The 27,948-nt window shown below is 41.0% G+C and overlaps 1 protein-coding gene across 5 annotated transcripts in view; it reads left to right on the top strand.

Moving 5' to 3' along the window:
* PEPD (peptidase D) overlaps positions 1 to 27,948 on the top strand; it is a 227,865-nt gene that overhangs the window by 190,830 nt on the left and 9,087 nt on the right. For all 5 annotated transcript variants that reach the window (XM_065028417.1, XM_065028413.1, XM_065028418.1 and 2 more), the window contains 2 exons: positions 1 to 149; positions 17,642 to 17,826. In XM_065028417.1, the coding sequence (XP_064884489.1) occupies positions 1 to 149; positions 17,642 to 17,826 (334 nt within the window). The remainder of the gene's footprint in view (positions 150 to 17,641; positions 17,827 to 27,948) is intronic.

Below are 27,948 nucleotides of genomic sequence, written 5' to 3'. Positions count from 1 at the left end.
CCTGTTCGATATGGGAGGAGAGTATTACTGCTATGGCTCCGACATCACCTGCACCTTTCCTGCAAATGGAAAGTTCACTCCTGACCAGAGGGCAATCTACGAAGCGGTGCTGAAGTCATCGCGGGCTGTAATGAATGCAGTCAAGCCAGGTAAAACATCGGTACATGCCAGCAGGAATTGATGAGCTTGATGGCAGCATTCAGGCTGTCATGACAATTGCGTTTGGATTTTAGAAAGGAAAGGAACAACATGACAAAATGAATTTCCATGTTTAAACAGCTCTTAATGGAGAATAGATGTAAGACATGCAACATTTTCCATATGGCACTTTTAAAGAAATAACACATAAGCAATGAATAAGATTATGAGTACATTTTAATCTTCCACTTTTTAAAATGCCTTCAATCTAGTGGTGAAAGTAGTTGCTCTGGTGGGTGTTCGCACTGGCAGCCGGCTTTTCAGGAAACTCGTGGCCCAGACTGAAGTTAGTTTGAGTGAACATGTGTGTTGGGCTTCAGTTCATTGCAAGCATTTTCTGTATTGTACATGTAAGCTCAATAGAAATCTTCTGCTGAAAAGAGGAGGGAGCGTACATTTTTGGGAAGGGTACTCAATTAGCCTTAAAAAGCTTTAGAAAGCACTTGGCTATTGAGTACTTCATTGTATGCCTTTAAATTCCAGGCAAGCTAATCCATCAAGTTAACATTTTCACAGCTGAAACAACTGCCTGTCTTGATGAAAATCTTGTTTTTCTCCAATTCTGCTTTCAGGGCAGCAAACAAATGCTTTTAGAGCTAACTGAGTATTTCACTGGTGAAGGTACTTGAGCATTTCTCAGTATTACTAATAGAACAGCTTTGAGAAAAATGTACTTCTTGTACATAATGCACAAAGCACACTTATCCTTTAAATCTGCCATGTTAGTTTTCAGTAATCGGGCCTTGAGTCCATGGGCTTTCTGGATCACCAGTCAGAACATACATAATTTTCCTGTTACACAAGCTGCCAGCAGCACTGTTCATTAACACTTGAAGCTTATCTGCAAAATGAGGCTTGATATTTTGCCATTTTAATAACAATATGTATTCTCCATCATCTGCTGTTTCACCCCTGAAGAATCTTGTTCCTGTTCCTCTTCATATTTTGCTTTGCATTTCAGCGCCGCCTTTAATTTCGTGTAAGATTTTTGGCACTCTTTCATGCTAATAAGTTGCGGACTATCTTCAAAACTTCATGGCTAATATGATGCTGTACTCAGGATGGTGTAGAGAATTCCTCAGTTTACTTAGCACTTTATTTACAGTGTCAGATAATAAGGACATACAAAGGTAAGTATTTCTGAAAATTAGTTGCAAGGATCCTTTACTGGCCTTGGGAGTTTGAGATTCACAGACAGAGAAATCATTCTTAGTGTCTGGCAGAAGATGGGACTGAACTTTGGTTTCTCTGCGCTTTAGTTGTCTGTTTAAAAGAGTGGTGCAAATGCATTTATGCTGTTTATGACAGTAGTCATCATGATTTTTCTGGCTGCAGAAAGCAGGTTGTGTGGACGGGTCTATTGGTTTGGTTCGTTTGATACCTGCATGTAGTGAAATGCAACCTGGACCTTTCACACTCCTTTGAATTGCAGATCTGGGTGGAGTCCTGCAATGTGGAAAAACTTTCACCATATAGAAAAGATTACTTCTTAGGTCTCTATGGCTTGTGCCCTAGTTCTTTTGCAGCTTTTAACCCACGTCTCCACTTATGAAAAAGTCTGATAATTTATTTATGTTTTTCTCTGATGACGTCTCAAAAACACACCAAAGGCTCTACTACTGAAATAGACAGTATTGGCAGAAAAGTATTTACAATGTCTGAAATGATTTTACAATGTTCTAAAGACAGTTCAGGCTGAAATGATGAGTTGGATTAGAGAGAGATCCTCTTTAATATACGGTTTTAAATAATTTTTAAAATAAAGTATTATTCAAATAGTTATATTGTTTCCAGTCATACTTCTTTTCTTACTAAAGGAGACATAGGAAACAAGACATTTCCGTGAAAGGCTTTCATAAATCCTTTTAAATGAATGTATCTGCTTTGTGCCTTCCACCAGATCCCTTTAAAATGTTTTGCTTAGCTGTTTTAATTGAACACTGAGACAAACAGAAAAACTGCCATGTCCTGTAGCGTTGGGCTGCTAGTGAGAAGTGGCATAGGATCTCCTGGCAGGCTAACACCCCGCCGTAGAAATGGTTAGTGTCACATACTTCTCAGGCTGCTGAGAAACCCCAGAGCCCCTCGAAGGGGCGGATGCAAGCCGAATGTATTGTTGCTGCTGCCCAGAGAAAGCGGTTTCCGTGGGAGAGGCTGCAGCCTCCTTCCTCTCCTTGGGCAAACCTCATCTGTTAGCTTGTTGACTGAAGCACCAGGATCCGCTCCTGGGGCAGTGGGGTCTGTCACGGGGGAGCGGGAGGGGATGATGTGAATTCAGCTCTCAAGTGTCGCTTCTTCCTGCCTGACAGAAAGTTGGTGCTTTGGGTCTCCGCAGAAGGAGGCAGAAAAGCTTGCAGGTTTAGAGGCACTAAATGTAAAACCCGTCATGTTTTAGTTAGATTTTCTGAATTATGGAGCCCTTGTTCATTTTGCTATAATTTTTGTTTGTCTCCATTTCCCAGGATTCCTAAGGTCAGCGAGTGACTGGGCTGACAGGGCAGTAACCCTTCACGGGGCAGGCTGCACAGAAACCGTGTGCGCAGCACAGTCAGCAATGGTAGAAAATGGGATTTCTCTCCAGTTCCAGAATTATGCCTTGTGGCAAAGGGTCACAGGGGACATCTAGTTGTTGTCTTCCGGTTAATGATTCCCAGGGTCTTTCTCATTGCAAGATAGGGAGCGAATACTTCAGGGAGAGTCACTAACCAAATACTGGGTTACATAACTGTGTTTATGGAAGGACACACATTTGCTAGCAACCTTAAACATTTTATATAGATCTGTGTGGTTCAGAGATTGGCATTGACTCTAGAGTGAAGTTGCATTTTGAGAGGTAATAGACCTTCTAATGCATTTCGTTTATGCTTCTATATGAAAACAGTTGTCATAATTGTAAAAATACTCCAAAACATTGTCTTTTATTATAGAAGAGCATTCCTCTGACTACATCTTGTGCATGGTCCAAAGATGCAGACATCTCAAATCATATATACAAGTCTCCCTACCTTCCAAGTGAAAGAAGAGAATTCCTTCTGCAAGCCAAATAATATATTCTGAAAGTTACAAAACGCTCTCTGTGGGCTTATAGCCCATGTTCAGTGCAGTCGTCACAACTCCTGCCACAAACCAGATCTGTTTAAAATAAAAGGGGAGAAAGACATATTCAATCTTGCATAAGCAGCAATTTTGAAACTACTGAACATGGATCTCATATGAAGACAGCAATGCTTGTTGCTGAAGTGAAAGAGTCAAAAAGACGTGTGTGTGTGGCAGTGGGATAATTGTCTCTTTCCTGCAAAGTCAGGCTTGTGATCCAACATTTCAGAGAGGAATGTTGCATTTCTACTTAGGGGATATTCTTAATGCGTCAAGTCCATCTGGGTTAAATTTACTCTTCCACAGAACTAAAATACAGGGGCGGATGTGCAAAATATTGACAGTTCCATTCACTTTGGTGGCTGAGGCATCATGTACTTCTCACTCAAAACAGTGATTTGAGAAACAATTTGTCTTTACATGGATATTCTACATAAAAAGAATTGTTAAAACAACAGTGAAATTGTAAAGCCAAATATTCAAGTATTCCAGAAGTTAGGGTCCTACTTTGTCTCACTTCTGCTTTGGTTTTTAATCTCATGAGATTTACTAAAGTGGTTGAAGCACATTAGGTGCACTCCTGAAGTGCATCTCCCAGTTTACTTTCATCTGAAATGAATTCAGCTTATGCACTTCACAACTCTGCTGTGTAAACTAAAACACAGCAAGTGGGGACAATTAAGAGAGCTCTGAGGATGACTGGAATGAAAATGTTCTTGTAGATACATCCATTGTTTCTCCCTCTGCTATCTTCATGCAATGCATCTAACAGAAAGAGCTGAACTTAGGAGCAGCTATTCAGTAGTTTATTTTAACCTTTTGTTCCGTGCACAGCCCAGAGCTGTTTGTTGCCTGCTATCCAAAACAACCCTGAATCCAGAATTATCAATGTCCTCACCAGTTCTTTTCAGAGTGCTCATCATAACAATACGCAGGTGTTGAGCAGACAGTAAGTTCACTTGCGCTTCATTTTAGCAATGGTGAAGTGTGCAGCAGTTCCCCTTCTGCAGGCAGAGGCACACAGGCTGGAGAAGCTCTGCAGAAGCCCTGCAGAAGCCACTGTAAAGCTGTTGACTCATTTGGGATTCCAGGATTGAAATTCATCAGACTCGAGACTTTTTATAAGGTAGTTTAACATTGCTCCCGCTCAACCCCCAGCTGTTTTGATCTCTCTGTCAGCTGTGAGTGCCCAGCCTTTCTGCAAATCAGGCTCCAGGTTGTCAAGCCAGACACTGGTAAAATGGAACAAAATGTTTAGTGAACAAATGTAAAATAAATAGATAAAAATAAAAAAAAATGTGTTTCAACTGAGTTTCCTAGCATCCTGCTGGGAGTCTGAGTCTGAAGCAAGAATGGTTGCTAATTCCCAGTGGCAACATTCAGGTGTATTTGCCATCCTTGCTTTTTTTGGGACGTCTCTTGTTTCTTTTCCTGTACATTTTCAGCTTCTGCTGAAGCAGATTGAAAGGAGTTATGTGAGGAACTAATATCTTCAGCGGCCTAGAAGGAGATGTGCTTGCCATGAAGTTAGAGTCTTCTGGAAATACGGTAGCCCTAGAACTGAATGCACATGGAGCTTCCTGTGGATTTGTGTCTTGTGCTTGGTAAGAAGCTTTGGTTGGTCTGATGGAAGCTTTTCTGCCAGGCTGAGGTACTTCTGGGGCGCGCCTCCACGTGAATTCTCCAGTCTGTAGTGATGCGTGAACGGATGTTGCACAACATCAGTAGGCATAAAGCTATACAGTGTAATGGTTAATGGTGGGGTCTGAGGTCTCAGCTCTAATGTCTGCAGTACCTCCAGTGGACAACTGTCATGGTAGCAGCTGAAAGCCTGAGCTGCAGGGGTAGATTAGACCATTTTGTGAGCAAGTTTGACGTGTCTGTTGATAGTGGAAAGATCTGATAGTGGAAAGAACTTGAAAGGGCACAAGTGCATTGTTCCCAAATCTTGTCTTGGTTCATTCTTTATCCCAGTCACATAAGCTAGATCCAGTCTCAATGTAATAGCTTTGTTAATCAGAATTTGTCATAAGTTACACCTGGGAGACCAGTATTGCTTGCTCTTTGTCATTAATATAAAACTATTTGAATAAACACGTAAAATAATCATTTTTGCTTAAAGTCCCTCTCTAGAACTTCTAGAAGACAACTTGTTGAAAGAACATGATCTGGCTTTGCAGTTAGTCGGCTCTTAGCCAGGGTTTGGACCAGTACCCTCCTGGTGTCTCTCCTAATCTAAATCATTCCATGACTCTAAATATGTTCCGAAATGTGCAAATGAAAATATCAGTGATGTAAGAAAAGGATAGGCTGATGAGAGTCAATGCCTGGGTGCTGAGCTCTAGCTCTTAACAGGGGAGGTGACACTTCGCAAGCCAACAGATAGCGATGTGCGTATGGCGCATGCTCATACTTAACCCAGCTTTGAGTATCACACTGTTCTCATATGGATGGTTTACTCTAAGTGACACATATGTGTCCAATAGGGGTTGGGAAGTTACTGCGGAATAGCTTATTTTTTGTTCTTTACCAAATGGCTGTGTATTTATACCATGTCCAGCCCCTTGAGTGATTTCTGCTATTTATTGTTTGGATTATTACCTTAAGCATTTAGAGAATATTAATAATTAGAGTTCTATAAATTTAATTCCTAGTGGATGAGGACAATATAGTTTCTACAAATAGAAAGTTTCTATATACAGTTTCTATTTATAGAAACATTGAAGTTTCTCAAATATATCGAATCTGCTACTGTGTTGAGAAGAAATAAAGAGAAAGTATGCTTACCTTTAAGCTTTGCAATTAAAGCTATTGTGGATTAAGGCACTAGATCATAAACACAGTCATTAAGATTAATGAGCTAAATATTGTAGCAATCACATATTTTCCATTTTCATCCCTTTGCAATTGCACACTGGGACCTCCAAACATTCCTCCCTGTCTTCTCTGTAGAGTAGTGGAAGGTCATAGGAGAAAGGAAGGGAAGGGAAGGCAGGGAGCTTGTTGTGCTTAGTGTTCCTGATACTACTGCAAAACTTGTGTGTGTTTAAAAAAATGAGCAGGAAAAACTTTTTTCAGCCTCTAAGTTATACACGTTAGTATTTAGGGGGACACAGAGAAAGAATTAAAACACCTCAATCACTAAGGCCTATTGTCCTAAATTCCAGTTTAAAAAAAAAAGATCTCTTTGTCTAGCAAACTGCTCCCAAGGAACAGCTGAATAAGGCCAGGTTGGCAGCCACTCAATTCCCTATCTCTACGTTTATATGATTTAAAAAGCTTGTATATCCCAAGTCCCATTGAACCAAAATTGCATTCAGACATTAGCTGCACAGCTGGGAATAGTTGTTGATTGATGTTTATTTGTTTCAATAAAGTGAAAAATAAAAACGAGTTCCAAATATGCACAGAAGTTGTTCACCAAGTCAGTTTATGTGCAGTGTGAAAGTTTTCCTGCTCGGGATGCTGACATAGGGTGTCCCTATAGGATTTGCATCTCTGCACTTTTTCAGGTTGGAGCTCATACTCAGGGGTACATGCATATCCCCATGTCCTGCATTTTACTTTCCAAGAGAGTAAGTATTGTGTTGCCTCTGGCTTTCAGGCTTTGTTTTTTTGGTAAATGCTGTTCAGGGAAGTCTTGAAAGAAATCTCCATCCTAGAACTAACATCTGTGATAATGGACAATGGAGGTTTCTCCATATTAGGTATGGGAGATTCCTCGCCTATTTGTAGCTTTACCAGAACTCAAGTTTCACATACAGATGTGAGGTCTTTAAGCTCTTAAATCCTTTCTTCCAGGATCAGAGATCAGCCATTGCAGATTTCATTGATGCCAGGATTGCCATATAATATTTGAGCAAGAAAATACAGTCAAAAGCACTTCAGCAAACACACATGTCAAGCAAATAAAACATCCTTTTATTAATCATGGAGATTTCAGCTGATCCCTGGAGCCTGCCAGGGATGGGTCCCTTTTGCTGTAGGTGCTGAATAATGCAAAATAGTATGTATTTCCCAAAAGACTAAGGTCTTTTGAGGTAAAGAGGCCAGGGGGAGAGGGTTGGAGCAAACAGCCAGTGGGCACAGGCCAGCAGTTGTCTGGCTTGGACTACAGGAGCTTCTCTGTAGCTGGTGGTTCCTCCTTCGTCCCTGCTCCAGCTGCCTCACCAGGTCAAGTCTTGCATTTTGCAGCTGGAAATAGGTGTCTGAAGGTGTTTCTCTCAAGTTAGCGGGAGCTTTCCACTCTGTCATTTCTTTCTTGTGTTAAGTAGATTTATGTCCAAACTGTGTGAGTTGTAGAACGATTCAGAGAAAGGCATTAGACCCTTCTGTAGGTCTGACTCTGAGGCCTTCCTTTAAAGACCCAGAAAAATCACAGAATCACAGAATCAGCTGGGTTGGAAAAGACCTCAGAGATCATCGAGTCCAACCCTTGGTCCAACTCCAGTCCGTTTACTAGATCATGGCACTAAGTGCCATGTCCAACCTCAATTTAAAAAGCTCCAGGGACAGCGAGTCCAGCACCTCCCTGGGCAGCCATTCCAATGCCTGACCATTCTCTCTGCAAAGAATTGCTTTCTAATATCCAGCCTAAATTTCCCCTGGCAGAGTTTAAGCCCATGCCCCTTGGTCCTTGGGAGTTCACTGGGATGAGATGTGCCAGCGCTGTGGTGTGCCCTACACAACCTTAAAACCAGGCTTAGCATGTTAGCATTCAGGTTGCTGCTGCAGTTGTGCCTGGAGTTTGCATGTTGGCTACTCCTCCTGGTTTCCCTTTGGTGGCAGGGGACCAAAGGAAACCTTGTGCATTTGTAGGTGCAGGATGAGAGATAAGTTAGTTCCATCTGGTCTTGATCTTTGTCTTCTGGGCAGCTGTAACTGCGCAAGTGTTGAGCTGCTGTGTGAAACGCTGTGCCCACTTTTTGTGCCTTTCTCCTGATTTCTTCAATTTTCATTCAGTGCTGTAGCTTCCTAACCACTTTGCAGTGGAGGGGCCTGCCTTAGCTAGTTTCCTCGTGTACATCGTTCCAAGAAGTGTTCTCAATTAGAAGGATAAACCAAAGCAGCCGCTTTAATTTCCAGTGTTTTGCCTCCACCCTGTTCGCCTGCTGCTGAAGAATTCAAGTAGTAAAGCTCATGGAGGTATATATAAGCCCAGGGATTTTAGTGGGTGAATGCTTTGTATTTTTATACGGCATAATGTAAACTTTGGATGGTAGGTACTCTTGAAATATTGATATATTGGTATCTAGATACTGAGGCACAGTTCTTTCAGTGAGACGGGAGGAGGTAGGTTTGGTGAACAAGTACTGGTTTAATAAACAACTTATTTTATATGACAGAAAATGCTGAATTCAAAGTACTAGTATGATTCCGTGTTCTATGTTCTAATAGCATGTCTCTAACAAAAAAAAAGAATACTGGAGAATTTAGCTCAGGTAGGGTAGTACTAAAACCGGGGATTAGAATAGCCCAAATAATTGAAGAACTGTTTAATTGGCAACTGATAGCCAGGGTATTTAACATAGCAGATCCTTGTGGGTCCCTTCCAACTCAGGACATTCTGGGATGCTATGATTACTGGCAGTTATTTCTGTTAAGTTCAGCGGGGTTGTGCTTAGGAACACATGCAAATTCAAAATTTGCAGCTTCACAGATTACTACTTCTTTTTCTGTAACTTCTTCAGAATTCATTCATTTTCGCTTGCTACTGTTTTGCATACTGCTTTAGAGTAAATGTCACTGTATTCAACTAGGATCGAAATTTATTATACCTAAAGAAAATAATTGTAACTGTTATTAATATTTATTCCTTCCAAGTTAAGTACAAGGTTCTCATTCACATGCAGTGGGTGTATTTTGCATGCAAGTCATTAAGTCATTTGTGTTTTATTTTATGTAGTCCAGAGTTGTACTTAGCAGAACCCCATGTGGGCACGCTCGCCTGTCTGTTGTGCTGTATAAGAGCAGTAACTAATTTTGATGAATTTTTGAAAGAAATTGGACTGTACGCTGGACTTTCTTGACAATAGCAGAACAGGGAAGGGTGTGGGAGCACAGTCTATTTTACAGTTTGTATCGTTTCAAAATGTCCATATGAATTATTCCCATTCAGATTGTCATACTTTAGGCAAAGTGCTGCTGATCATTATTAATCTGCTGTAATATCTGAAGCAAAACAATGATTTTCAGAAATAAAACATTAATGACAGAAACTGAAGATTTTATACCAGTTCCTCTGAAGAACAAATGCTTTCAGGGCATGTTGTAACCAGCACTTGATATTCACAAATCCTGCTGATCGACACCGCAGTATTATTTTTCCCCGCTTGCAGTTAAGAATGTGTTATTGTGTTAAAGACAGATTGGAAAGTAAATCTTGTCAATATATGTATTAAAAAGCTATTTGTAGTCTGCTCTTTCCTCTATTGAATGGAGTTGACTATATTTTTCTTGCTAGCATTAATGTTCATAAATGAGTTTCCCTTTGAACACTAGCTCTCCGAGATCGACCCAGAAAAGGTAATATAGCTTTCTGTGCTAAATTAATTGCATTTTGTCAGTATAAAGGGTTAAAGCATCAGCCACCACTTAGGAGATAAAAGCTGAAGGAACTAAAGGATGCACAGACAATGCTGACAATCAAATTGCAATCCTTGATTCTTGCAAGGTGTTCTTAAAAAAACCCAAAACAGTGTTGATGATTACTGGAGCTCTCATTGTTGGGCACATAACCTAACCTTACCCAGAATAGCAGTAACACACAGCAAGAGGTGAAAGACAAAGGTGGTATTTTCTGTCAGATTCAGCAGATTCTCCAGCCCCTCCGCGCAAGCAGCCGTCTGTTGAAATGCAAGATTTCAGGCTGTGAGTCTCACTGCAGCCTTCTGGGAGCCGCTCTTCCCTGCTGGTGACTCCGGCCCAGGAGCTGACCCATGCTTACAGTGACCACTGCCATGTCAGGAAGACTGAAATAACGCTGAGCCATTTCCAAGTGTATAAAACTAGGCACTTTCAAACAGTGGAGCCTTTCTGCCCTGAAGCCCCTGCAGTGTGGAGGTCCCTGGCAGTCCTGCCGTGGCTGGGGACAAACTGCAGCTTTCCAGCCCCACTGCACCCCTGGGTGTTGCCACTGCCTGCAGTGATTCCTCAGAGGTGCTGCTTGTACGAAGCAAATACATTTAGAAATCTTTACAGGCTTGGAGCCTGAAGTGGTTGCAGTTTTTTAGCTTTTCTCTGGTGAATGGCTGTTGGTTTAAGGCTATTTTTTTTCTAATCCTTTTTTTCCTAATTGCAACAAGTTGTAAGATTGTAATGTACAATTCTGATTTTAACAGTGACTTTGGGGAAAATAACCTGCTTTTACATGGTCTGATGTGCACAGATTTTCTCCCAGTTCAGTATTCAGGAAATGCGCTCGTTCTACGTTGTAATTTGAGTTGAAGTACAAAGTTCGTGAGCCCTTCGATCTTGACACTGCATCAGCTGTAGCTGTCAGAGTGCAAACCAGCTAGACATAGATTATGCTGTTTGCCCTGAATCTTATCTAAACAGAGTCTTTTCTAAGCTTCAAATATTGATAAGTTTCCACAGTGCAATCACTCCCTCCCAGCACTTCTCTCCTTCCCCCAGTCATTTTTCCTCTTCTTTTCAACATACATCTATTTACAAGGAATGTGCAGTAAAATTCATAGTGTCTACCAGCACTGCTGTACCTTTCCAGACATGGAAGAAATCCCTCCTTTCACTCCTGCATCTGTTCAAATTGCCTTTCTTAAGGTTTCAGCATGGCAGACTGTTACCTCGATGTTGCCTCTGGCACGTTACAAATCATCATGTGCAAGGTTTATAACAGAGAGGATGGGTTTACCCATCCAAATGAATGTGATACTGATGCAAAAGGAATACAGCAATACGGCTGAATAGCATAGCACGATTCAGCCTTTTGAAGAAGAGGTCCGAATTTTTGAGGTGATATGGGCTCATCTCTGTTTTGCTTCAGTAACTCATGTTACTGGGGGATTGAGAGGTGGCTGTTGAAGGAGCCCATCCTGATTTGGAGCTGTGGCACTGGGACTCATGGCACAGAGCAGGCTGCAGTCCAGTAGTCCCTGCAGTGGGTATGGCAGACATTTGACACCGCACCAAATATATATTCCGCACCGCCTTTTTAAAATAGGAGAGTTAACAGGCTGTGCTCATCAAATGGCAGCCATATGCAGCCACACCACCGCTGTAAAATACAGCCTAAAATTGCATCCCTGAATTAAGCATCCGCATAACCATCTGATGCTGACTCTGCGAGGCTTACAGGTAACCACCTGCACAGTACATGAAGCTTTGAACAGTTGTCACTGTTGCCCCAGCGCTGTCAGTGGTGAGTACAGCTTCTTGGTTTCTCACTGATTCCTCGCCCTGTTGCAGAGTTGCCTTACCTGGTGCTGCAAGAAACCAGGCTCACCTGAGCAACTGCGGAGTATTTTCTAGTGGCCCAAAAGGAAAGCATGAAAGTCAGAAATGCAACGAATTATCCTCTAACGCGCAAGTGAAGAGGAAAGAAATAATTGTTTTTAGTATTTAAGTGATGTTTTGGTTTGTTTTTTAGACTGGATTTGATTGTAACTTTCAAGGACCTATTGCTTTATATCTGATATGGTTACAGTGTATTGGCAGATTTTAATCTGTTCCAGTGGTTTGCTGGCAGGACAGGGATTGCGTGTTGTATCTGCATTTCAGTGGCACTGCCAGGAGACATGAGGCCTTTTGCCCTTGTCCGTGGACACTCAGAAATGAAATGTAACTTAACCTTAGCACAATTTGGGGAGCAGTTACTACAACCTTGCCATGCTCTTTTTGTTTTTTTTAGTAAGATTGTGACATCTGTGCTGGCAAAAAACCCCCACCCTGCAACAACAAAAAAACCCTGCTAAATCATTTGTGGTTTAATCATTGTCACATTACAACCACAAAGTACCCTAAGTAGCAGCCAAAAAAATCCTGTTAGGCCTTTTCAGAGCACTTTCTGACCAAAGTGGCTAAATACCATGCAGTAATTCTAAATTACTTTTGTGTGCTGTTTCTACTTTATGTTCTTGAACAGCTTCTAATAAAACATCAGAAAATAATCACTGGAATGGAAATACCAGTGAGTTAACAGCAACTGAGGAACAGTTTATAGTGTGATGTGTTACAACAACTCACCTTGTTAATTCCACTGTTTAAAAAGTTATGGTATGTTTGTTAAGATCTAGGGATGCTTTTGATTTCTGGTTTCACTAGAAGCATTTTCCTCCTTTTTTGAAACAAAAATCTTCCCTACCAACAGATCACAGATAATTGCAGAGATCCTGGTGCAATGTTTTTAAGTCCCTAAACCATGATGTTTTACCTGAAATTTAATGGGCTTGGCAAACAGATGATGCGAGAGAAACTATTAATGTTTTCAAGGCAGTAAAACAATACCTATTTTTTCTGTCACACTAGTATCTAAGAATATCAAATAACGTTCAGGTTGATGGGAATTAATTTTAAAAACCCCTTGTGGTAAACTTAATGCCTTAAGTTTGCCATTTTTAAACACAGTACCCCACACATCTGCAAACCTCTGCTATACTGCTAGCGTGGTATCTGAAAACTGATAGCCTGTGTGGTTGCATACATTTTTAATTAATCTGTGATCTATTCTGTTTCATTATCAGACATATCTACTTTCTGGTTGTTTCTGTGTCATCCACTCTGTATCTCAAGGGATCTCAAACACTTTGGTTGCTGTAAAAGGTGGTTTTTGTCCTGGCCTCTCACCCAGGCTCGTGCTGCGTGGCAGGTAACGAATCATAACCTAATGAGCCTCGGTAACGGAGCTTTCCTGATGAGCCAGTTACTCGTTCAGTGACCTGTATTACCCAGTATCTCGTTTGGCAGGGAATTAAGGATGGAGCAGACACATCATCAGCAGATTTTCCTGAGTGCAGACTCATTTTGGTACGAGCTGTCAAAAGTCCAAGGACGCTCCAATCTGTCTTTCTAAGCCTCATCTGTCAGTGGAGTAGAATTGGTTTATAAATTTGCTTAAAGATAATAATGGAACTAACCTTTTTACACAAAAAGCATGTCCGCATCTCTGATAAACGTCTCTAAAGTTAAACTAATAGCCCTGAATAATGTATCAGTGAAACACCCTAGTGCGTGAGTGGCAGTGGGAAGTTGGTGCAAGCTGGTGTTGCAAAACAGCTGTGCAGTAACTCACGTAACAGATATAGAGCCGCTTGTGTGGAAGTTGTTTTGTTGTGGTTTTTAGTTGGTTTTTAACTGCTTGGTCTCTCTGCAAGAATTCCAACCTGGTGTTTGACTTGTGCTGCATCAGCTGGCAGCGGGTAGCAGAGCTCCCCGCCAGACCACGGTCAATCCAAAATGCTGAAGCGCCTGAACATCCAGTAACCTCCATGAATTAAGGATTCTTTGTACAAAATGCTGTTAATTTAGTTTTGTTTAGTTGATTGTTTTTCTTAGCATCTGCAAATGCTGTGCTCTTGGGCAGATTGTTTCCTGGCCATGTGCGGAGAGGCTTCTTTGTTATAATTGTCTTTGTTTTAACATGCTAAAGCTATCCACACATAGAAGTGCACACAGCTGAACAGAATATAGACATCTCTGTGCTTTAATATGGGGATTCACGTGTCCTCACTGCATGTCTTTCTACTGTGTCCAGATTGCTGAATTGCACGTCATGGGAGAGTACCAAAAAATTCTGGTAGTGCCTTTCCTAGTCAAGGTACCTGTGATACTTAATTTGTCTGCTTCTCACTGTTATAGGAAGTTCAGTATGTATGTAGGAAAGATAGATTAGCAGAATTTTTTCCCTTAGAGTATACTTGCCAGTTAACAGTTGAGTACAGACACGCCAGCCATTCCAATGTAGGTTTGCATAGACCATTGTATTACAGAGACTCCAGTTGCCAGATAAACCTAATATAATCTTAGGTTTAAAATAAATTGGAGGAGTTATATATCTCTGTGTGCTGTATGTTAAATGTGTACAACATATGAATATACTTTAGGTATAAAATATACTAAGAGATCTTTCTTCAATTACAATGACTTCCTTTCCTTAGTAGATTGTGGTCTGTACTTTTACGTAATTGCCTTGTTACCGTGAAGTAGTTATTTCTCTTAACAAAGTTAATGTATTTGAGATTACAAGGGTGTTAGGAAATGTTGAAAGATTTCCATTTAGACCATCTTTCTTTGTCAAATTGACCTTTTTTTTAAAAAAAAAGGGGGGGGGGGGGGGGGGAACCTGTTTGTACCCTATTATTAAAGTTTATTCCAACATGATGGGAATCAGCTCATATCAAACAAGACAAGGGTATCACCATTTTTTTAAAGTGGAGACCAGTAAGGGCACTTCCCTGAGTTCACTGGCTCTAGTCAGCTCAAAAATATCCTTATATTTTGTCTTAGCATACTAGTAATAGTCTCTGTATGTCTGTCTGAATTATACCATGCTTGTAGGTTAAGTGGTTTGGAAAGAGTGCAAAATACCACCACGCTGTAGTCATAGTAGAATAAAATGTGAAGCCAGAAAATAGGAAATGCAATTTATCTATCTATTTTTTTAACTGAGATTATTGAAATACCTATGTACTTGTAAAACAAGATGTGTACTATTTAGCAGGGCACCTCCAGCAGCAGCTCAACTTCCCTCCAGCCAGAGCTGGCCCAGTGCTACCTGCAGCTTCTGCAGCGCGTGTGAGAGCGGGAGCCGACGTACTTCCCAGCCCTAGCAAAACTGATGGCACCGCCTAGGACATGAAAGAGTGGTCCAGGGTCACTTTGCTGGACTCTTGTCCAAAGCGCTGCCCTTGTTCCAAGAGAGACCCCAAAGCTGCAGGTTTTCCATCCAGCCTCATGGCTTATTTTGCAATGGAGCTTTTTGTTGTCCTCAGTCTCTAATGAAATAGGTAAAATGAATAAAAACCAAAACAGAGAGCACAGAGGTCTGGGCAGGAGGAGAAGAGGGAAAATAGTCATGTTTTTTCTCAATGAGAGAAAAAGATAAAAGTAGAGGGGAGGGAAGAAGGGGCTCTAGTGGATTTGTTCAGTGCCAAGAAATACTCAGGATTTATAACCACAACAATATTTTCTATTATGACAGTAGTGTCATTCATTTGCTCTATTAAACATCTGCAGACAAGGGGATATGTGGTTTTGGTGTTTTCTTTTCTGATCAGTTTAATCGTTGTATCTCTTCCTTACTTTGCTAAAGGTCACTGTGCCTCTGTGAGTGGAGTCCGGGGGTTTGGATTGAGATAAATAGTACCAGCACAGCTGTAAAGGAAGCTGCATTATAAGCATTCTCAGGCACCTCGTCTAAACTTGGCTCAGAGCATCCGGGATATGGTTGTGTTTTGTCTTACAGCAACACAGTTCTGACCTTCATTTATATCAAAAGATTATGAGGCTTCAGGTAGTTGACCAGGATGAGATGTTACATGTGGCTTTGATGTCACGAGGCTGAAAAAAGAAGACTGTTTCTAATATTCAGCTAAGAAATCATGGAAGAGATCTCAAAAGAACATCTAGTGTCCTCAGAAAGAATATTAAAGACTTCTAGAGCAGTTAGAGTTGACTGCAACATCCAGAAGCTGAACTGGAAGTTACACACAGAAAGTCTATATTCCCACAACTACAAAATAAAGAGGAGACCGACTATGTTTCAGTAGTACTTCCACTTTGGTATCGGTAATATCAGCGCAATAGATTGCAGTGATTTCAATTTATCATGCAACAGATTGGAGCCTATTGGGAGATAGCTGTGAAACATAGATGAATCTAGAGAAGTGAAAATGGCAGAACAATCAATGTTAAAAAGATGAATTGTTGTAAAGTATGAAAGAACAACTGGTTATAATTATATTAATTCCTACTGAAGGAAAAATCTGAATTCCTTTTTAAAGGAGGGAAACCACAAAAATAGCACATTTTCAACAGGAAGGCTGCACGTGTTTTGTGGATGAGCACTGTGCGCTTGGGCACTGTTGGCTTTTGTGAGGAAACAGCAACCAGGGGTTTGTCCAGCACGTTGCTCAGCACACCTCTGTCTCATGGTCGTGTTTGGGTGAGGAAGGTGCTTATTCAGCTGCATGCATGCAGCAAGCTAAAATGTTTGAGTAGTTTGGTGGGGAAAAGGAGGCTGCTTGGTAACTAATTTACACACTGAGCTGATCTCCAGTCAGTGTTAATGGGAACATAAAGGTGCATCAGTTTCTGTGTGGACAGTATGTAAAACAGAGCAGACACTTGCTCTGCAGTTTGTTTCTGACCTTCATATCAGAGCTGTACAAGACAACTGAATTTTATTTAAGCACTCCCATAGGATGATTTTATTTCAGCCTTTGAAGCCTTAGTACTTTCAGCAAAAAGTGCTAATGTAATTATGATATCACATTCACGTTAACAAGACCCTAGAGCTGCATGTTTAACTGGATTAAAGCAAATGGAACTTGATGGGAGTTTGGCCTTTAAAATCGCTTGGTTTTTATTTATTTAATCATGCCAAAATCGAACAAGGAAAATATTCTCTTACTGTACCTTAGCCCTAGTTGTCTTGACTCTGCAACCGCTCTGTTGATGATGACTCAAAGCCATGGTGAACTAATTAAGACAGTACTGTGTTAGTAACAAAAGAGCTGCTTTCTTCCCCTCTCCTCCTCCCAGCAGTTTGTCAAACAAAATTGTATCCTATACCAAAATAATAGAAATCTAATGTATCCTGGCACTGTCTCTAGTCAACCAACAGTATTTTGTAATGCTGTTTTAGTACGTGTATTAGAGGACCTTTGTTTTACGCAGCCTATTAACACAAGGGAATCATTAATTTCTGGAGAGCGGCTTTGCCAGAAAGATGTGGGCTTTAAATCTTGCACGTACATAGGAAAGTACTGTCCATCTCAAATGTTCAAATGGGTAGAATCATTATTGAAAATAATAGTATAGTAATATTCTCTGCATTTTAAATAACTGCATTTTACAGTTGACACTCTTTTAGAAGGCTCACTGATGCATTTGCATCTGTTTAGATGAGCTTAGATACAGTGTCTTGACATTTTTTCATGTGGATCAGGGTTGTAACATGCTGCTGTTTCTTGTTTGTAGTTTTCTGTGCTTCACATGCATGTTAAGATAACTTTGTCTTGTTTAAAGCATTTTTGTGCTAATGTAGTTGCTTTTTCCACCTTTGTTTTTTATATAAAAAAAGAGCACATGTGTTATATCTGCTTTTTGGAAGTTGTCTTTAAAAACTTGTAGCAATAGTTAACTCAGCTTCTTGTTTCTGCTCTCTAAGGGGTCTCCTGGCCTGATATGCACCGTCTGGCTGACAGAGTCCATCTGGAGGAGTTGACTAAAATTGGCATTCTGAAAGGCAATGTAGATGACATGGTGAAGGTTCATCTGGGTGCAATATTTATGCCACACGGACTTGGACATCTACTTGGAATCGATGTGCACGACGTTGGAGGCTACCCAGAGGTTAGTGTTAGTCCATCCTCAGCGGCCTTGCAGATTAACCCCTCTCAGTTCGATTGGCATTTCTCTTAGTTTATGCATGGTTGGCCGGTTGCATCTTCTCAAAGGTAGAGCAGATGTGCAATTAAGTGTACCTTTTTCTGGATGTGATGTTTTATGCAGTTTACTTCAGGGGATTCTATTAGTTCATTAAAACATAAATTGCTTCTGGGGAGAAGTCAACTGATGCTGCCCTTCAGGCATCCTTAGTCTGTTCAATTTCTACATACATTGTGTTGTTCCACCACGAGTCACTGCTGTAATGTATCACTCAGGCACACCCTGTGCTGTGACAGGGAGCATCTCAGTCTACCTGAGACCTGCGAAGACTCACTTGCTCCATTCCAGATGTGAGACAGCTGTGGGAGCCCACTGCTGCACCTGGGCTGGTAAATCCTGATAGCCGTGTCATATGGAAACAAGCTGGCTCACGTTCCTGTCTTGAACTTTGATCTCATGTCAACATGGGCACCAATGTTGATGTGTGGTCGTGCAATGAGAATAGAAGGAAAAAAAATGCATCAAGTCTTCCAGTTTTTGCAAACATGAAAGCATAACTTCTTGTATTCTGAGTTTCTGCAGAAAGCACAGAATAATTACCTTTTTCCTTGAATTAGCACGATGATTTGTAACTGAGATCAGAAAGCAGAATGGGTAAAATTCAGTAACCAGTGAGTGGTAAGATGTTTGCAATGATACCAAAAGGAAAAAAAATCTCCAAGAGGAATTGAACTTAAGGTTTGAATAAAGAAAAGAAGTTTACAGCAGCTTCAGAAAGATTTCAGAAGGATTTTCTGTGTTATGTTTTGGTTATTTGAGGCTGACTGTTTAAGGCTTTTCAATATTAAAGTATGAAAATGAATCATTTGCCTTCTCCCATATGTAAGGTATTCTTTCACAAGAACCTGACGAGGAAACTAAGAACTTTTTAGGTAAGGTTTAAGCGGATTTTGGAGTTTGTTCATGTTTGGTGAACAGGCTACATAACAGCTGCTATTGCTGGGTTCACTTCTGCAGGCAGGGAAGAAACAGCATATAATATTTGAGAATACTCATCATGTTCACAGTATAATTATTGTTGAGACTCAATACTGTGATGACAATATATTGGCATCAGCTAATACACGTAATAAAAACTAAACAAAAATCAAAAGCAACCCTATTCTGATGTTAAGGTTTCTCCCCTAGCTAATACAGAAAGGATGGATGTTTCCCTCTCTGTCTCTCCCATGTATATTCTCTCTCTGTGTGTAAGTAGAGGCATTCAGCAAAGCACAAGGGATGTGATTTCTTGGAGAGTTCGTGGAGTTCATAATCCAGGCCCCCCGATGTTGCATGCCTTTGCTGAGATTGCTTTTGCTTGTGTTGTGAATAACCTTTCTGAATTTGGTGGACTTACGTAAACTGGAACAGATGTTCAAGACTTGGTAGGGTTAAGAGAGAACTACATTTTAGGAGCAGGTGAGAAGAATTGTGAGAGTGAAAAGTATCGGGCTTGGTTTTTATTTAGAAACTGTATGCTTTGAAGGTTAAAATACCTCTATTTCAAGGGAGACTTATAGAACTGATTTTTGGGGAGTATAGAGCAACAAACCCTATAAGCCTTCCATCTCTCACCAAGTTTCAGTAGTGTAGCATATGAGCTATCAAATCAGTTTTTGAAACTAATTTTTATTCACATATGACCAAATTTATAACTGTTAATTAGCCGGTGTATTATATAATTTAAGGGTAGTTTTTCTGAAAGCGGTCAATCTATCCACAGTTTTGACAGAGCAACCTGCTATAGATAAAAATGAGTTTAGGGATTGTATTGTCAAATGGTTTAGGGTCTCCACTTTCGTACTTAGCGTGTAAAAATACCAGAGCTCTATGCAGATAGAGAACTGTATACCTGCAAATATTGTAAGTATTTGTTTATGTAGAGATGCAACTACATTCTTATATAAAGAATGTTTGCATGGCTAATTTACTTTCAAAATCCAATGCCGAATAATGCATTTCCTGAATATGGGGGAAGCATGTATGTAAGCTCACAAACAAATAGCTAACGTCCTGTATTTGCACATAAATGTGCATGTAGATAGAGGTGGGGCATCAGCTTAGTTTGAAAAATAATGAACTTGGGGTTCTGCAGAGGAGCAGCCCCTTTAAGCTCTCTCTGCAACATTAATTCCTCCTGTGTTGGACCCATCACTTCTCTCTGACCCAAAGCGTGAAGCTCGTCGTGTTGGGTCATTTGACTAAGGTGAGATACCTAATGGTGGAAAACCCACATCATCGATGGGGTGAACGTCCTTAGGCTTCCGTGGGCTTGAAGCTCTAGTGGGAGGCAGGAGGGAGCCGCAGGGCTGGGGGGACGTGGTTTTCCCCAGCTAAATCTAAACGTGAGCAACTGGGCACCTCTCACCTGAGCATGGCACGTGTCTGTATTAAATGGGAGGAGGTTTTTTATCCATGCCTCGTTGTGTCATGAGAAAACAGATTCTGAAGACACCTAGTACACTGTGGAGTGATTTTTGGTGTGTTTTAAATGTGTACCAGCTAGCAAGATTTTCACAAGGAATTTCATCAAACCGTTTGTGTGTTTATTGTAGACTGAGCCCATGCCTGTAGTATCATGCTCTTTTTTTCTAGCTGGTTAAGAAGCAAGTTATTTGCTTTTGGCCAAGTGAATTTCTGGGAGAATTACAAAGGATTTTTTAAAAAATAATAACTTTCCAAGTGGATATTATTCCATTATTTTTCCTCAAGTGTAAACAGTTACATTTGGAATAATACAATAAGCTTTAATTTCCTAATTTTTATTCGTCACAAAGTTTTGTGTGTTCCAGAAAAACTATTTCCAGACATTGTTAGCTTAGATTAGTTATTCATTGGTAGCCAAAGATTTCTTTTTTCAAAATTGGCAATAATAAGTTTTCATCTTTTCCAGTAAGCTGCTTTCACATGCAGCATCGAACAAGCACTTTCTTCCTCTTTGACAAACACAGTAAAAAAAACTTGCACGTTTTCTGCAGAGGATTTGAAAAATGTAACATGTCCTTTCCTTTTTCTTGCCATGGTAAAGAATAATTGGTTTTGGCCAGTAAAAAGTGCAGCTTAGCAACAATGTTTAGGCCAAGATTTATTAAAGGACGTCACCACCAGTATTTCCTATTGAAGCACGTAAGTAAATGTCTTGATTTTCAGAAGTATTCGGCTGTCAAGAGCTCCTTCGGGAGTCGGGTCTCCTGCAGTGTACCCTGGTATTCCTCACGGGGAAGCCGAGCGCTCCTTTGAAAGTGTGTCTGCTTCTTTTAAGGGTCTAGCTACAACTCGAGCAGTTCTGAAAATTCAGCCCCAGTGGTACTAATCACTTCAGAAAATCTGGCCCTTAGTCAGGCAGAGCCAGCTTCAAAGCGTGAAAACTCCACTGGGCTTAGCTTCGACTGTAAAATTTAATCATGGAGATGGTTTTCCCACACTGTTTCATTTGTTTCTGGGTAAATTCGATATGGGATATAAATGAGGGTTTGTGCCTGTTGCAATGGAGAAAATGTGGTAGGTGATCCCAAATTTTCAGACCCCGAGGTAGATGGGGCTGAAGTTTTCATTTAAATCTAGGTTCTCTGTCTCTAGATGCTTGAGTTGATTCAATTTCATGTTATATTAATTGACTGTAAGGCTCTAAAGAATGCTAAGTACATTTGATGACTTTCTGTAATAATAAGCCAGTTAATTTAAGTTAGGTTAATAACTACTGTGATTTTAACATCTTGTGAATTAAGAGTTTCATTTTGTTTCGTCTTTTAAAATTACAAGATTTACCTTAGTTTAAAATTTTAATTCAATTCTCTATTCTCATGAAAAGCTGATCCTTTCATCGCTACTCTGCATCAGCAAATTATGGTTGGAGGTTGGCTTTGATCCTGGAGTTATCGATGTCCTTCATTACTGTGCATGCTTGGGGATCGTCTCTGCTGCTCAGGCTGTGTCTGGCTCTAACAGAAAGCTTGATCCCAGATGACCGGTGATTCAGGTCACCAAACCTACTAGAGAATACAGGAATAATCTTGTTCCCTTTCTTGTTCTGGCAAAAATTATTTTTGTTATGTATCCTATTTTATGCTGAAGCAGAGAATTTTGTTTTTTTGTGGTTAGCATTGCAGATGATGCATTAATGGTTTTTCCTTTAAGAAGTAGAGGATGAGGTGAATTTACCAAGAAGCCTAAAGCTGTTATGTAGAGTCCTGGTGATGCAAGTTGATTCACTTGGCCATGACCTTGCACGGCCTTGCTCTGGCTGTGCGCACCCAGGACCTGCAAACATGAAACAACCTGTACGGTAGGAGCTTATATGAGCAAAGAATATAAGGGCTTTCACCAGTTTTAGCACTGGGTTTTGTTCTTGCGATTGCACATGTTGAGAAAAGATTAGAAGAGAAAAACGGCTGCTTCTACTTCATGGGGTACCCATAGTGCTTGTTGTTATCTGTCGGGTTGAACTCCAGCCAGGAGAGTTTCCTGCAATGTAAGATTCTGCTGTGGGATTGTAAATCCCTCCTGGAGTTAGGTTAGTAGATCTTCCTACCCCACTGCAGCATCTTAGGTGTGCTCAGGAAAGTTGTGATCAGTCCCCAGCAGCTTTTCCCTTGAGGAAAGGTGCTGGACTCTGGGTGTCCATGGGAGCTGAGGACTTGGGCAGAGGCAGAGGAGAAGGAAAGAGGAGGAAGGCTCAGGTGCTGTGTCAGTGCCGGGGTGCAGACCCTGCCCTGTCATACCCCGCTGCTTCTCTCCTCCTCAGAAAAAGAAAGTGTCTTGTACTTGGGGTTTTTATGTTGCTTGGTTTGGGTTTCATTAGTTGTGGTTAATTTCTTTTAAGAAGATACTTGCTTATGATTGTTTTACTTGCTGAATTTTTTTGCAAAAGGCTTTGTATGCTAAGGGAGTTTTTATCTGAATGTTAATTGTCCAAATCTTTCTGAAATTTTGGTGGGGAATAACAGAGCTTCTGTGGTTTTGAACAATTCTTTCTAGGCGCAGAAGGAGAGAAAAAACAAAATAGTACACTTCTGCTTTCAGTTATATGTAAAAGTGAGGTACAAAAAGTATCATAGGTATGCCTTAGGGGTTTTGCTATGCAATTTCCACTAATATTAGTATCAAAAGATCGACAAAAAAAAAGCCTTTTCATTTAAGGCCATCCCCTTTGAATGCTTTTTGTGTGTCGAAAGAAAACCTGCCCATTAGATTTCAAATGGTGCTTGTCATTGGTCTCATTTTAAAACAGTGTTGCTGGCAGCTTTTGCAGTTCTTCATCTCACATGTTACAAATTCTCTGTCTAAATAATCTCCTCATCTTCCAGGTTTATGTTGTAGTTGTCAACTTGTTGAATTTTTACTGCGTGCTATTTCTTTTTTTCTCATTGTTAAGTTTTAAGAAAAAAGGAAAAAATATAATCTTTGTGTTTTATTCATTCCATTGTGATAGCAATGGAGCTTGGTGACATCTGCAGATCAGGAAGCAAAAATGGTATGGAAAGTTATGCTCAGAACCACACTGTAGCGATGGACTGAAATTCAGCTCTGTCTGACTCAGAGCAGGCAGCAGCGCCTTGAATAAATGGCAGGCGATTCTTCTTCATTCTCTACAATAACAGGAAAGTTATTAGGCAGCTTAAACCTGATACCACAGTTAATACCTACAAAAAGACAAAAGTGTTTCAAATAAAAATAGCCGGTTAAACATTGTGTGCCCTCCATTCCCCCAATATTAACTTAGAGCTGTGTCCCAAAGGCACCAGCTAGTAATTAGATTCTCCTGATGAAGTGGAAGCTTTGACTTGCAAATGCCACAAGTGGTATGTGATGCTTGGGGCATGTTCTCCTGTAACCTGCTGCTGATTTCAAAGACAAGACCGCTGAGCAGTTCCTCTAGGTGACTATAGGCAGCTCAGGCTGCTGGGAAAAGCAGGATAGATTGAATAAAGTAATCTTCATTAGTAGCACTCAGAAAGAGAAACAAGAGAGAAGGGACCAGGAGACAGTGAAATGGAATTCAAGACTTTTATTTTATTAGCTGCATAGGGCTGTGTTCCTTTTGCAATAAATGGGCTAATTAGAAGTTGGGTATACACAGTGGGACAATAAGGAAGAGTGAAAGAGCTGAGAGTTCACTTCAGTGTTGATTTCATATAATCTAAATATGTTAGTATTCTGGCTAATTTAAATACTTGATTGCACTTAGCTTGGTAAAATGGTTAGGACTTCACTGTACTGGATGTGGTCCACCTGGGACAGGCTTTTTGTCAGGCTCAAAAAAGTTCTGTGAAGTTTTGGCTGAACAAAAAAGTACCAGAAACTAGTTTGTGTGGCTCTTTTACTGTGGTTTTAGCATACCCAGTCATGAGCAGCTTTGGTGATCTCTGCTCTGGCAGTGTTTTGCTGCATTGCTGGCTTGAGGAAACTTCTGGGTGATGCCAACCAAGTGTTGCAGCCGCTGGTTTCAGGATGGAGGGTGTCCCTGCATCTCCATGCTTGTGCATCCCCAGCTAGTGCAACAGCCCTGCGAGCAATGACCAGCCAGCACAGAGACATCACCTGTGGTTTTCTTCTGTCCTGGTCCAAAGATGAGCCCAAGATCAGGCTCACCCAAGTGGGCATGGAGCTATTTCTGCTTCTGATTGCTTTGCCTGGTAGCTGATGTCTGTAGGATAAGATGTAGCATGATACCGATTGTAGTTCTTCTATGGAAAAAGCAACACATACCCCCAGTAACTATTGAGTTGCTTAGGAGCGGGCAGTAATCCTTCTTCTGAGGTATTCTGGGGATATTGCAACTTCTAGTCTTCCACAGACACTTTTCTGGGGGATAGGCATATTTGCATACTTCCTAATTCCCTTCTTATTCCAAAAATAGCTCCATATTTTATATTATTGCACACTTAACTAAATTTGAACCTTTATTTTGCTTACATAGTAATGAAATCAGTTTACATAATAATTCTCTTGTTCCCTTGACGGTCCTTATTGCCTAGACATGCTGTTTTTTGTTACCTTACATGAACCGTTAATTGGAATCTGATGTTCTTGGCAGGAGTACAGTCACAAATGACAGTGTCGTGCATCTGTGCTTACTGTGGGGGAAGTGTCTCAATTTTAAAATGTGAGCAGAACCTCCAAATAAAATCGGTCTTAGGAAACAATTTTGGATTATAGTCTGTTGTTGTAATATACAGGAAAATAAACAATTCTTCAAAAAGTAATTTTCCCAGAATATCCCTGGGAATCTCTTTTTAGATGCCTAGGTGTTGATATTTCCTAGATTATTCTCTACATTTTTTGAGGCAGATTACCAGTTTATGCTCTACAGTTGGACAGTACTGAGTGCAGCAGTGTCTTGTGCCACGGCCAGGCCTCCAGGACATAATGGTAATAGAAACAGATATACACACAGATGCTCTACCAGCGTTCACATCTTTTAGTCTTCGTTTCATCTAAATACCAAACAACATCAGGGTTATTGTTGAAAGCAAGGTGTTAGTTGTTTAGGTACAAAATACAGAGAAGTCTCTGTCTCACAAAGAAGAAAGTCCATTAATGTCAGAAGATTCATACCAATGGATGACAGTGAGCCTTTGCTCCGAAGAGGGTTTGACTTGGTGGAAAATGGCCATGTCCGTGTTTCAGACCTGTCACCTTCTCTTTGGGAGGGCGGTGGTGTTTCAGTCATTAAAAAAATCCTCAGTTTGTTCTAGTTTTCATAAACAACTGAAGCAGACTGAAGGCTGAGAACCTGATGGACCTGATGGCCATGGTGGCTTCTGAGGTGGTCACAACTGCCTAGAGATCAGTTGTCATTTGGGGTGCCAAAGCCATCATTTGATGTACGTTTTAATCTTATAATCTCCCCCACTTGGTCACCTTCCCCCTTCCCCACTCTGCTCTTGCCCTGTCCCAGCTCATCTTGTCCTTCAGCCTTGCAGCAGGTTGCACTGGTGCTGTCCTCACCTCAGAGTATGCACGGCCACATGCACATGATAGCCAGAACCTGTCTCTCTCTTCATCCATGTCACACATCTCTTGGTGAACATGGTGAACACCTTGCTAGGCACCAGCGAAGGGAGCACAGGGCTTCCTCGCCCCAAGTCCACCCGCTGGTGCCCTGCTTGCTGTCCGTGAAAAGCTGAGCAGTGTCACCCTTTCTGCGAAGGCCTCTTAGAGATGCTTTCATGGAAGAGATGTAGCCGCTGCCACTTACACAGAGACTTCACTGCCTGCAAGATCCAAAGAGCTGGAGATGAAACCTAGAGTCGAGATAGAATGGGGTAAACATCAAAAAAAGCTTGTAAATTCCTTCTAGAGAAGTTAAAATTTTCCTTTTGGGGGAGCAGGAGTATCCGGGTGCTCAGGCGCCCGCCCTGCCTTGCTGACAGCCCGGGGAGCCCGCGCTGCTGAAGGGCTTTGCCAGAGTGAATCCCCGGGTCTTGCTCCTGGGTTGTGATGGTGTTGCTGGCTTCTTGGAGGAAGTAATAAAAGCAGAATCAGGCTGCAAGCAGGCCAGACAAAATGTCTATGCATTGCTTTAATGGCTGTGCAGATGTATCTGAAGTGGGTATTGAGGCTTGATCGACACACCTGGTGGTAAATCTGATTTGTTTTAAGAAAAGGCAAAAAAATGCAGACACCATACTAGGGCTGCCTTAGAGGATGTTTGCCATTGTTTTCCTCGCTGCGCATTCATCTTTCTAGCATCTGTCTTGGATTGACTGCCTCAGAAAAGTCATTTACAAGTAGAATTGAAGAGGAGTGTACTTAAAAGCCAAATATGGGTTGTTTGTTGTAAAGCAGCCGATAGATAGTTGGCAAGACACCAAAAGGTCCAGACACTAATCTAATTGTTTACAGCTCATGGAGAGATTAATCCGCAAGATTGGATGCCCTCATTTCCTTTACACATTACAATGAATGTGTGAGATGCCAAACCCCATGGGGCAGCAGCCGAAAGAAATACAGCTCCATTTCACTGCAGTTATTGTTTCAAGTTTAGAAATATATTGATTCTTTTGGGTTTTTTTAAGAATATAAATGCAAAGTGCTTTGCTTTAGTATCAGAGTATTCTTGTTTCCTAGCCTCAGTAAAACAAGATTGTGCTTTCTTATTTTAATGTAATATAATGCTCTGCAAAATTTAGATCAAACATCTGAAATGAAATGTATCAAATACACAGTGAAAATGGTCAGAATGCACTTGCTGACTTGAGAGGGCACCGAGGGCTGCAAATGGTCTGCGTCTCCGGAAAACAGGCAAACTCGCCCACGGATGTCCAGGCTGGTGAGCTCTGAGAATCTTGGCTGCTGCAAGATGCTGTGCATTGAAACTCGAGAAGCTCTGTAAAGGAAAAGAGCAGCATTGCTCGGGTGACCGGTGGGAAGAAAACAAACACTGCTGAGCGGCTGCTGGAAGCAGGATTTCTGTGAAATAGGCTTTCTCTGAACTGAAAGAGGAGCTCAAGAGCACTGTGAGGCTATATCCCCTTTGAAGAGGGAATGAGATGGAAATGTGGCTGATGGGCAGGGTGTGCTCCTGCTCCCTCCATCCTGGAGAAAGGGGACATTTTGTGCTCTTGATACCAGTCACACTAGTGATGCCGTAAGGAGTCACCCCTTCTTCCAGCAAGGAAAACTACCATGACTTTGGCCCGAAGCAAAACTGAGGGATGCTGACTGAAGACCAGATAAATAACACCTTGGTCTTGCGGACCTGTTAACCTCTGACTTACTGGCTGAAGCAGAAAAGCTTCCATGAGCAAAGTGTGTGCGTGTGTTTGGAAGCTAGTGGGCTTGTGGGCTGTTTACTGGTCATCACAATATTTTGTTGATGAAATTTTGCTACAGTTGCAAAGAATTTTCAAAAAGCTAATGGGATTAAGATATATTTATTCCGATGTTGCAATACCTGGCACATTCGGGGGAAGAAAATTAATATCCTGAACTAGTCTTTGCAGTGTTTCTAATTCCTTGACTAAGCACGTCCTCATATATCATTTTACTTTACCAGCTTTTGGGAAGAAGAGAATGTTTTGCTAGTCAAGACTTGTTTTG

The sequence above is a fragment of the Columba livia genome, chromosome 13, assembly GCF_036013475.1.
Source record: "Columba livia isolate bColLiv1 breed racing homer chromosome 13, bColLiv1.pat.W.v2, whole genome shotgun sequence".
Classification (NCBI taxonomy): Eukaryota; Metazoa; Chordata; class Aves; order Columbiformes; family Columbidae; genus Columba; species Columba livia.
This window is presented reverse-complemented; position numbering and strand designations above follow the sequence as displayed.